The sequence below is a fragment of the Zea mays genome, chromosome 1, assembly GCF_902167145.1.
Source record: "Zea mays cultivar B73 chromosome 1, Zm-B73-REFERENCE-NAM-5.0, whole genome shotgun sequence".
NCBI lineage: Eukaryota > Viridiplantae > Streptophyta > Magnoliopsida > Poales > Poaceae > Zea > Zea mays.
Genome location: NC_050096.1, coordinates 262,486,335 through 262,497,998, shown reverse-complemented (window position 1 = coordinate 262,497,998; position 11,664 = coordinate 262,486,335). Strand labels below are relative to the sequence as shown.

The following is an 11,664-nucleotide window of genomic DNA, read 5'->3' as shown; positions in this document are numbered from 1 at the left end:
CGATATAAGAAAGCACTTCGGGAAAGCGGGAAGAGAAGAGAGGGATTACACGTATGCATTTTTTAGTGCTAGATTAACAGGAAATATTTCTAGGTTGATCATGAGTAGAGGTTGATGCTGGTGTCAATTGTTCCTGCTTACAGTGTCAGACGAGACACAAACAACTAGACGATATCCATGCAGGCGGGACATAAACAGTTCTAATAAATAGGGAATTTTAGACTACATCATGGTTGTGTAGAGTTTGATTAGATGAATTTAGGAAAAAATCACGGTCGTCGAAGTTTGTATGACCGATATATTGGCATGACAATTATTAGATGAGTTGAAAAGGAAAATTCTAGCGGTAAGACGAATAGATGGACGAACAACGACAAACGTTATTATCGTTCTATGAACGAACGTTACGATCATTCGACGAACGACGGACGAACACACAACGACAAACAATCGAGGAAAACGACGAATAACCGAATGAACGAATGACAAACAAACGATGAATGATCGGAGGAACGAACCAACGATGAACGCTCAAACAAAGTGCTTGTGTGTGAGTAGAAGTAAGTGAGGGGCAACCTAGCAGTGAGTGCGGCTTCCCCTTGCCCCTCTACTTATAGACAAGTTCGTGATTTATTGAGGGCTAAGCACGCGAATCGCTGTAATTAGCATTTTAACACACATACAAACATAGAGCTGATCTTATATTTTTAACGACAATAGGAAAGTATGTATGTGCACGAGCATGTGCACGAGCGTAAGTGGTGCAAAGGAGATAATCAAAAAAATATTTATAGACATTTTAAAATAATTTTGAGGATGTTTCTATGGAGGAAAGTATTTCTATAGAATAATTGGTAAAATATCTTAACATTGTTTTGAGAAGGATTTTGGAGAATTACTTGGGGAGTATTTATAGAATATTTTAAGAAACTTTTATAGAGAAACCACTATTTTTTTCTTTTGGAAACAAACTTTTTAGAAACAAAAAAATTAAATTTATTTTGAAAGTTTGAACAAGTTTAAGAAATTTTATGAAAGTAAATTTTCGAGTTGTTACAGGTGTCTCGGGGGAACTTCTGAGACATGACCGCGATGTGGGGATTCGATCTCCCATGGAGGGGACTTTTGGGAGATCCATGTCACGAGGACTCGACCATCCACTGACCACTATTTATCATTTTCAGGTATCATGAAACAAGAAAATATCCTTAGGAAATTAATGTAAAATACATAGGTTGTTCATCTCTCATGATAATTTTTTAATCGTAGTTAGAGGTTTATGTACAAACCATACAACAGTCTTACTAGTTACTAGTCCTTTGCAACAATTGAAACTTTATGTGACTCTATACAATGGACACTGCATTTTTGTGATCTTCTAATGGCAATAATCTACCATACAACAATTTTCTCCATCCAAGTTTCACAATACGAATCTCTTCTCATGTTACGTCGTCGTCAGATAGGAAGGAAATTTCATGCCTCGAAAAATAAGATATAATATGAACATAGAATAAGCCACCACAGCCACGCAAAGAGTTGTGTTGTACAACATGCCTCCCATTTCCAGAGAGAAGAAGTCCAACAACATATAGCTGTTGATTAGGATCGGTAGAGAGGCAACTATCCAGGTTAGAATCTGCATCGAGATGCATGTTGAGGTCAGTTGATAATGCCGTATAGTGAAATTGTAATTTGGCGGAACTATAACAAACTAAGACATTCAAATACTCGTCATTCATCGATAAGATTCAAAATGGAACTTCATAATCAATTAGAGCCACATAACAAAGGACAATATGCCGGTTAAGCATATTGTATGCAATCTATAATTCAATTCCAACGAAACAAACAGGGCCTAAAGGAAATCGCCTGAGAGACTCAATATATACAATGCATCCACACATTGTATGCAATCTCACTGCTTATAATTGGAACCATGATGATTTATATGGGAAGAAAACATAGGGTGACAATCTAACATTGAGTTAAGAAGAAAACTTATTAAGAAACCAAAAAAATTGACACGTTTGCATGGCAAATATTTGAAATTGCTAGACGATCAGGTAAGAATTAAGAAAAATAAACAACCCACTATATTTTTCTTGGTAATGCATGGGACACTGATGATATCTGCAAGCTATGCATGCCAATATTTGCAACAAAGCAGACGATATTTTAGCGCAACAATAATGTCTACCACCTCTTAATAATCAATGACAATATATGTTGTGAAGACTTGAGTTCAGTCAAACCAACATTAGCTTATCAATTTCACATTATCAATAACCATTACTTACTTTCATTCTTGGACCTATCTTGTACACCCCCATGACTTCCTCCTTTGAAACCAGTGTTATCAGTGGGATGAGAGAAAAAGGGATCTGAACTGACTGGAGCACATTGAGCCACTCATTGAGAACATCCAGCTCATAGCCAGAATTGTTGAAGTACAAAGCGACGATTATCGTCGGAACAATCGCAAAGCTTCTAGTGATCAATGCCCTGATCCATTTTTTCAGCCGCCAGTTCAGAAACCCACCCATTATAAACTGCCCAGCGTAAGTTCCAGTTATGGTGCTACTGGTGCCGGCGGCTAACAGTCCAACACCCCAGATATAAAGGATAGGGAAAAAGTCTCCCCCAAACTTCTCCTGCAGATACTTCCCGGCGTTCTCAAGGCCGATACTATCCGCTTCCTTGGTACCATAGAACCCCTTTGCAAAAACTGTCGTGACAAATAAATTTATCATCAAGGGCACTACCAATGCCAGGGTGGATTCAATGGAATAGTACCTCAACGCTTCACGGACTTCGTATTCCTTGTCCGGGTCAATCTTTCTTGACTGCACAAGAGCGGAATGGAGGAACACGTTGTGGGGTGTGATGACACATCCAACAAGGCCAACGGCCTGTTTTATCGATCTCGAGCTTAGTTTTGGGACAAGAATACCTATTGTAGAGAAATTACAGTGTGATTACGAGTTCTTTTACATATTTTGAAGGGAAAATGGGGTCAAGAAGAAGTAGATGCTCACCAATGAATAGATCTTTGCCACTAGGCTCGGTCTCTACAAACATCCATGCGAAGGAGCACGCCATTGTTGTAATTAGAACCGCAAATAGAGCTTCCAACTTTCTCACCCCATAGTTCTCGAGGGAAAGAATCATAAAGCTGATGAAAACAGTATTGTGGTAAGCAGGGTGCAAGTACATATATATAGGTGAAATAACTATCGAGATTTGACGACAATTCCATATACCAAGAACCAAATATGCTTACCAATCCAAAGCGGTAATGACAACACCGCCCCAGAGAGGCAACAGGCCGTGGCTGAGGATCTTGATGGCAATGGCGCTCCCGATGACCTCCTGGATGTCAGCGCTGACCAAGGCGACCTCGGCCATCAACCAGAGCGCGCGGCGCGCCCAATCCGGGTACTCGTCACGGCACAGCTCAGCAAGGTGCCTCCCTGTGGCCACCCCGAGGCGCGCGGCGTGAAGCTGCACGAGTAGGCCCATGGCCGTCGCCCACACGAGCACCCAGAGCAGCGTGCCGCCCGCTGTGGCACCGGCCTGCAGGTCGCCCTCGATGTTCCCCGGGTCTACGAACGCGATGCTCATCAGAAAGCCGGGCCCCGAGAATGCCCACAGCTTGCGCCACGAGAAGGGCGGCATGCAGCCCCCCGAGGCGTAGAAGGCGCGCTCTTCGCTAGCATCGCCTTCGGGGTCGCCGGAGACGGAGACGATGACCTTCTCGGATGGCTCGAACGCCCGCTCCTTGCACCCTTCATTGTCGTCTGAGATGGCGGAGATGAACGACGATGGTCGGAGGAGGGCGCGGTGCTCGGCCTCAGAGGCGGGTGGAGAGGCGCTCGCGACAGGCTCTCTAGCGGCATCATCAGCGTTGTGGTTGGCGGCCATCGAGGTGAACTAGACAGATTTGCAAATCAATGCTAGCGGACCCGCATGGTTTATGGTTGCCGCACGTTTTGGGAACTCCTATATTTGGAGCCTATAGGGACACGAGTAAACTGAAGAATGTTAGGAATGAGAGGACACCAGCTTAGAAAGATTGTGAAATAGTAAGACAGTGCGTATAAGCAGCATTGAGCGGCTAATATAGGAAAATGCAATCTTTTTGTATTTTTATTCACAGAAAACCATGCCCTAATCTTCTAAATGAAGATCATTCTTTGTTTTATCCTTGCATGCCTGTTCATCATATACTGTGAATTTCGAAAACCAAATAATCTATTTTTTGTATGAAGAAACTATTGATTCTTGAATAACAATTGCTTATCGCTGAGACTACTTGGTATTATACAATTTGACCATATACTTAGGAAAAACAGGACACCATCGTTCTTATAAGGGTGTTGGATGAAATTATAGACGACCAAATAGACCGTACTAAATGGGTCGGCACTAAACATGTCACGGCCTGTGCTTCGACACGGCACAGGCAAGATTCATATAGAGCCAGTACCGGCACGACATGAGTGTGTCGTACTTGGACCGTCATCCCGACACGATGGGCTGACACGAGCACGACACGATTAAGTGACCGGCATGGTTAGACACGAGTTAGACCAACCGGTGATTTATAGATGTGATCGTGATATGTGCACGCGATTTTAAATTTTTATTTGTTATGATTTTAAACATAATAAATTATAATGGTATAAATATTCAAGTTTTAAAATTATATATATAATCTTAAAGATCTTCTATATTTTTTGAGCTTTTAAAATAAAATAGTGTCTGGCTGGCACGGACACGGTATGTTAGTGCCATATAATGTCGACACGTCACGATCAGACTATAGTCAGACACTATAGCGTAGTGACTGAGTCGTTGGTTACACACTAGTGCCAACAGGAGACAACATAAATATTAATAGTGGCTAATAATGTAATAGTGTTATTGTCGTGCGGAGAGCCTATTTGACCATCTATAAATGAGATGAGGGATGTCATGAAGTGATCGAGACAGTCAGTCCACGAGTGGATGGCATGAGGTGACCGAGGGGGTCGTGGCTAATATTGCTAGTACCGTGGTTTACCGCTCGTTTTGTGTCATCCTCATCCCACCCAATTCCACCGTCCATCCACCCCGGGACCAATAGCGGCCGTCCACGAGTTCCTCAGCCTGGCCCGCCCGTCAGCAACCCAATCCCCCCGCGAGTATCCACGGGCGCGTGGGTCGCAAGCAGACGCGGGGCGAAGAATCGCACCGCGGGAGACCGAGACAGGCAGCCAGCGCGGGGCAGCTGAAGCCTATCTTGTAGGAGTATCTTCTATCACCACCTCGGTACCCCGAGGGAAAGAAGAAGCGGAGGGGAGGCAGGAATCGCCTGCCCGCGCCTCCATCGCCCTGCCGGCGACGGCCCACATGCCGACCGCCTACAGCCTCCGCGCGCCGCCCTCCGCCTCGCAGCAGCGCCTCAGGCTGCCCCTACCGCCGCCCCCGCCGCCGCTGCCGTTTTGCCCGGGTGGAGGGGCCGCCCGCCGGAGGAGGGGTGTCGGGGTGGCGTCTGCGTCCGCGTCGCCCTTCGACGAGCTGCACGCGCGGGGGAGGCCCGTACATGGACCCTCCAAGGTGAGCCAGCCACCGTCGCCTACCTCGGGGACATCGCCCGAACGACCAGAGCCTCTTTTCCCCAAAAATTGAATAGCAGTTGGTGGGGATTATCGGATGCTACTGCATGATTAGCCTCCAAGGATTTCGTTGGCCGCGATTTTGAGGTTTCTATGCAGGAAAGCCACTGCCCGTTATCATGTCTCGTTTGTAATTTGATATCTGATGGGGCTCAGGAGTAGGATCTGGGTTCCAGTAAACGGTTCGTCTTATTATGACCACCTCCTGTGGTAGGCTCATTGCTCACCTTTGTCTGTTATTGAATACTGCAAATAAGGCGGCAACGTTACTGCCAAGAAGTCTAATACATAGTAGGGTGCTTACAAGCCGTGATTTCTTGGCTGGTTCACTGGTCACAAAGGGAAACAGAAATCTGACGCTCCTGCAGTTCTATTTATCATCAAGGTTTAGTTTGTGTACATAAAGTTGTGGCTTGTGCCAGCAAGGAGGGGGAGGGGATTATGTAAGACTGTACACTGTGAAGCAATGGAGAATTAGCTGCATGGGCATAACTTTAGGCTTGGTAAATCATCAGCAACCATGGCCCTTTAGACATATGTTTGTTGTATGATGCCTGCTGGATCATGAGACTGGTGGCATTTTTTCTTCTTCTTTTATTAAGCTCCATTTTTTCACCTTTTTTGCGGATAGGTTGTGATTTAGGAAGAATGATTGCCTGACTAACAGCCAGCTGCCATAGGGGTGGTCATAAAACATCGCAAAATAAACATAGTTTTGTGAGTCCCATGTGACAGCAGGAACTGTGGCGCTCAAGGATTCAACGTTCCACCACTGTTGTATTTTATTGCTAGGTCAAAACCATATGTACTGCTAGATGTCTTAGCAGTAACATTGGTACTACTACTGGCTAATACTGACTAGTGAGCTAAGTGGTCCTGAACATAGCAAACTCTTTTTTTTGTAATTCGTACCCACTTAGCTATTTTTTTGTTGAAAACAAATGACATTGAACTTTAATGTCAAAGTTCTTTTGGATATCTCAAGATGATTTGCCACAAGTACTGTGAATATTGAGCTAGGTCATTCTCAGCATTGCGGCGATATGTTTCTGTAGGATGCTTTGCTTCTGTATATCAGTTCACAATGTATTTGTCAGTCAGAAAAACCTGTCATCTGTTCTAGCTAAATGCAGCAGCAGTTGTTATGACCAGTAATAATTTTTCTAAGTAATTTTGAAATACTGTTTGCCCATAGATCATTTGAATGAAATTGTGGGATTTTTTGGGGAGGAGTTTTTACTAGTTAGCAGCTACTTGTCTTGTATAATGCATTCTGACTAAATGATTTTGGACATTGGTTTATGGACACTTGCTAGGGGTGTCAATATGTTAAAAAATTATATGTATAAAATGCCTATGAACTTGCTTGATATAACTATTATGTGGACATTCATTACTTCTTCATCTATTAAAGACACTTGGAAATTGTTGCGGTCATTCTGTAAAGTTGGCTTATGATGTGTTTGTTCTCTGTAGAAATCCATGCTCTGGAACTTGATCCAGGATATAGAGCCCTTGGACCTAAGTGTCATCCAGAAAGATGTTGCTCCTGAAACAGTAGATGCAATGAAGAGGACTATTTCTGGCATGTTGGGTCTTCTTCCATCTGATCAGTTCCGTGTCATTGTAGAAGCCCTTTGGAATCCCTTCTTCAAGTTATTGGTATCTTCAATTATGACTGGGTATATTTTCTATTCACCAATTTTTTCTATGATGGTGGTTGTGAAAAGTATTTCTGAGACTTGGTTGCATAATCAGACACATGTTTGCTTGAGCTGCTGTTCAGTTTGGAATTCTGAATCAACATCCGTTACCTGTATCAGTCAATTAAATGGCATGTGAAACTGATGGCAACTCTTGCTGTCTTGCTATTTATTAGTTCAGCAGGACAGCATGTGGACCTAAAAATGATGAGTGATTTTGCCATATGCCTTTCTGATATGTTTTGTATGAGAAAGGGGCCTGTCGTTATCAGATGATTAAAATATGGCAATCTTCTAGTGATGTTGAGTCCATGGCAACTTCTGCATGTTCTTTTGCTTCTTTTAGGTCAAGTAGAGAGTTTAAGCATATTCTGCTGTATGGAGTCAAGTCATTCTGCTTGTGTAGCTTCCTTTTTCCATAAGAATTTGTTGTGGCATGGTTTAAATATGTCGATCTGGCTAGTTCTCCTAGGTTAATAGTTACATCACAAAGTTAGCTGCTTCTGAGTTAACTTTGTCTTATTTTTTCCATTTTTCCAAAACAAAGAAATGAAAAATACTCTCAATAGTTTAGTTAATTCTAAATGTTAGCTCCAATAAGCTTTGTTTGAGATCCTTTCTTATTAAACAATATGAACCTACTTCCATTCCCATGTGGTGACTCTTATTATACTCCCTCAGTTCAAAAATATAATTCGTTTTAGATTAAAAATACATTCATTAATTAACCTACGAATGTAGTTTGTATGCATGTCTAGATTCATTATCATTTTAACGAATTTGGTCAGAAAAAAAGAGGGCTAGAGAGAACTATATTTTGGGACAGAGTATTATTTTCTGTAATAGGTAATAGCTACATCTATGTAATTTATTAATTGAAAATCTGAGATAACAAGAAGCAATGCCATGTTTCATGGAAACACAGTTCACATGTATAAATTGTACCGTTGTACGTAACTCAAATCTCTATGTTTTTGTGTCTAGGTATACTCTGCGAAATGCTGAATACAGGCTTTCTTTTGAAAGAAATCTAGAACTGCCTGAAGAAGGTGTAGAATGCCTAAAAAGTGATGTCACTGAAGATAATCATCATAACATCAATTTGGGAAGACCTGTCACTATTTTTAGATTATCCGAAGAAGACATGCCTCAGGACCCTGGAAAAACCGATGAAGCATCATCTTATGAAAATATGGGAGAAGAGCTTGGTGACTTAACACCACAGGCAGAGGAGTATATTATTCAGATGCAATCTCATTTGAATGCCATGAAAAAGGTAACTATAGCCTCTTGCTTTATTATCCAAACATTTCATTCACTACTATGATTCATTATTTGGCATTATATCTACCACAGTCATGCATTTATTAGTTGATAAATCCAATTCATAAATATGAATGATGCACATACAATAGGAGGAAGATCAGAAATGACATGGGAGAGTATGCTTATTATACACATGCTAGAGTTAATACTTCTGTAATTCAGTTGAAATTACCACTGTATGTTAGTTGTTTCTACTGCTATCTGAACTTGTGAATGTCAGCTTTACCAGATTTATGGACATAATATTTTGCATATGCATACCATACATACAATTTTGTTTTCTGTACCATAATTTATTTCACTTGTTCATGCAAATATGTTGGAATGCTTATGGAAACCATAGTTCGAAGCTGCCTCTCCGCATTTGCGTGGGGAAGGCCTGCCTTAGTTTATCCCTTCCCAGACCCTACTCATGTGGGAGCCTCTGGCACTAGGTCCTGCTTATGGAAATCATAGCTTATTGATTGTATCTAACGAATTCATAACTTGCTCCCTGCAAAATAAGCAATTTAAATTATTTCTCTCTCGGTTATGGGATGATATGGTAGAATTTTATTTAATTGGTCAACACTTAAGCTACTAGAGAAGCCAAGCTCAAAGAGCTGTAGATCGTCTTGAGCTCAGCACAAGTTTTGGTTGAATCGGACTCGGACACAAGCTTGAGCTGAGCTGAAGCAAGCCTAGGTTGGTATTCAAGTTTTGTGTGCTCGAGATCAGCTCACAACGCTGGAGCTCATCTCAAGCATGGGTAGGAGTTAGGACATTTATCGTGTTACTCTTGTACAATAGCACATCATAAGTGGAAACAAAAGCCCGAGCAGGGCACAAGTAAGCTCAGTGTGCAAGCTTGGTACCATAGATTTGGTTAGTCTTTGGCACACTGCTCAATCTCTGCAGTCTTCTTGCTGGCCCATTCAATTAACTAATTGAGCAAGGGTCAAGCCGAGCGGGAATATCTTGTTGAGCTAGACAATTTTTTCAGCTCAACAAAAATATGAAAAGAATATAAGGACATCTTAGTTCACTACTTCACTTGTTGAAAACCATTTGAGACCTATTCAATTGGATACCCTGATTCAATCTGTGCATTATTTTTCTCCAATAGATTGAATAGGACTATGTATACGGATGGTCTTGGTTTTTAATATGACATCGGTTTGGATCTAATCCAATGATACAACATACATATAGGCTTTCTCGAAAACAAAGAGACCAAGACTATAACATTGGTATGTCCAAAGTGCAACATGGTTTACGATAATCATCAGTTTAAGTCACATACTGTGGAAGCTACCATATATTTATGATTTGTTTGATTCAAGTTTGCAAGACAAGGGTACAAAGAAACTCAACAGATGTATTGATATCCAAATAACCATGATCTAATAGTTTTTTACATATGCTGTGAGGCCTTGCAACTAATGGCTTCTGAAGTACACTTACCTACCATATTTGACAAAAAAATGACCTCCAGTTTCTAATTCGACAAGTACTCAAGGCAGGTGTTTATGAACTCAAGGACACTTACCTACCATGTTTATGGAAAAAAAATCTAAACCAACTGTACCTCTATATTTTGTGTAGTTGGACATGTAAAAAAGCATTTATCATTTTGAATCTGACAACTTGTGTTGCGTCGCATATTGAACTGGCCAGGCTTATTGCTTTTATTTGTATTGCAGGAGTTACATGATCTCAGGAGAAAGAATTCTGCCTTACAGATGCAGCAGTTTGTTGGGGAGGAAAAAAACGACTTGCTGGACTATTTGAGGTCATTAACACCAGAGAAGGTATATTCTAGATTGGGATCTCATGGACCATGAGAAGGGTCACTGTTTTGTTACATTTCATCTGCTTAATGAATAAATTATGACCAAATAGTCTAACACAAATCCCAAGCTTAAAAGAAAAAAAGGAAGTTCTCTCCTGCTCAATTACCTAACCTAGCTGCTTTGTACAGGTTGCTGAACTATCAGAATCGACGTCTCCCGGTGTGCAAGAAACTATTCATTCTGTGGTTCATGGTTTGCTTGCTACTCTTTCCCCCAAGGTACATTCAAAGGCCCCTCCACCGCTAGATAACATTTCTGGTGGTGTTCTAAACCTTGGGGGCGAGGATGATGATCGTGCAGAACTTGTGGAGAATGCTTCCCTCCCATTTCAGCCCCTAATATCTGTTCCCCGTGATTATCTTGCACGTTTGCTGTTCTGGTAATGTGAAACTGACTTAATAGGTATTGCTTTGTTCATATGCCATGTAGCGACTGACCACCTGTTTTTTCAATTGTTTAGGTGCATGCTGCTGGGTCACTACATTCGGGGTCTGGAGTACCGGTTAGAGCTTGCTCGGCTTCTGCGAATATCCAGCGTGGGTTCTTTCTCTGGTGGAGATGATCATGTTGTTTGAGGGTACCACGTCTACTGATATTCCTCACCGGGAAGAATGGAAAGGAAAGCCCTGGTCAAGAAATGGGCCATATGGCAGAGCTGCAGAGGTGTCCGTTACACTGCTGAGCTATATAGTTGTAGTTCCTGTATATTCAGAAAACAGTCACTCGGTTGTAAAGCTAGTGTTACATATGCACGTGAACCATTTTCTTTTTCTTCCTTTGATGTTGTGCCGTATAAAAAGAATTTGGTGGTTCGTTGGTGTTTATCTCGTGGTAGCATAATAGGCATCCTTGTATTCTAGTTGTATGTTTCTGGTGGTTGTGACTGCTGTCCAGTGTCCATTTAGCTTTTTTGTCTATTCTTGATTCGAGTAAAGCTTAACTTCTCATTTTGGAGGTCGCAAGCTCATACTTTCATTGAATTATGGGTCCTTTTGATTGGGCTTTGGATCTTTTTGGTTGATTTGTGGGCTGTGAAATATTGTGCTGCTGTGGGAGAAGCTGAAAGCCATTTGGTAAAACCAACTGTGAAACTAGTTTGGTAAGTAACTCTGGGTGAAAACGGGACGAATATAGATGGATAGT

General features: G+C 41.7%; 2 protein-coding genes across 2 annotated transcripts; one reads left to right on the top strand and one right to left on the bottom strand.

Moving 5' to 3' along the window:
- Nucleotides 1-1,146: 1,146 nt before the first annotated feature.
- On the bottom strand, nucleotides 1,147-3,949 carry LOC103643755 (metal transporter Nramp6). Its single transcript, XM_008666924.3, has 4 exons — nucleotides 3,284-3,949; nucleotides 3,039-3,175; nucleotides 2,301-2,953; nucleotides 1,147-1,639 (listed from the first exon to the last, which is right to left on the bottom strand). Exons 1-4 carry the CDS (start codon nucleotides 3,922-3,924, stop codon nucleotides 1,448-1,450), a joined length of 1,623 nt encoding a protein of 540 aa, XP_008665146.1. The 5' UTR covers nucleotides 3,925-3,949; the 3' UTR covers nucleotides 1,147-1,447.
- Nucleotides 3,950-5,317: 1,368 nt separating this feature from the next.
- On the top strand, nucleotides 5,318-11,385 carry LOC100272896 (uncharacterized). The gene is made up of 6 exons (NM_001147349.1): nucleotides 5,318-5,601; nucleotides 7,137-7,342; nucleotides 8,348-8,639; nucleotides 10,372-10,479; nucleotides 10,650-10,900; nucleotides 10,982-11,385. Exons 1-6 carry the CDS (start codon nucleotides 5,395-5,397, stop codon nucleotides 11,094-11,096), a joined length of 1,179 nt encoding a protein of 392 aa, NP_001140821.1. The 5' UTR covers nucleotides 5,318-5,394; the 3' UTR covers nucleotides 11,097-11,385.
- The last annotated feature ends 279 nt before the right edge of the window (nucleotides 11,386-11,664 follow it).

Coding starts and splice junctions, on each gene's coding strand:
- LOC100272896 (NM_001147349.1), top strand. CDS start 5,395: ATGCCGACCGCCTACAGCCTCCGCGCGCCGCCCTCCGCCTCGCAGCAG. Junction 5,602..7,136: donor CCGTACATGGACCCTCCAAG/GTGAGCCAGCCA, acceptor TGTTCTCTGTAG/AAATCCATGCTCTGGAACTT. Junction 10,480..10,649: donor GGTCATTAACACCAGAGAAG/GTATATTCTAGA, acceptor TGCTTTGTACAG/GTTGCTGAACTATCAGAATC.
- LOC103643755 (XM_008666924.3), bottom strand. CDS start 3,924: ATGGCCGCCAACCACAACGCTGATGATGCCGCTAGAGAGCCTGTCGCG. Junction 2,954..3,038: donor TGGCAAAGATCTATTCATTG/GTGAGCATCTAC, acceptor TCTCTACAATAG/GTATTCTTGTCCCAAAACTA. Junction 1,640..2,300: donor AGATAGGTCCAAGAATGAAA/GTAAGTAATGGT, acceptor ATCTCGATGCAG/ATTCTAACCTGGATAGTTGC.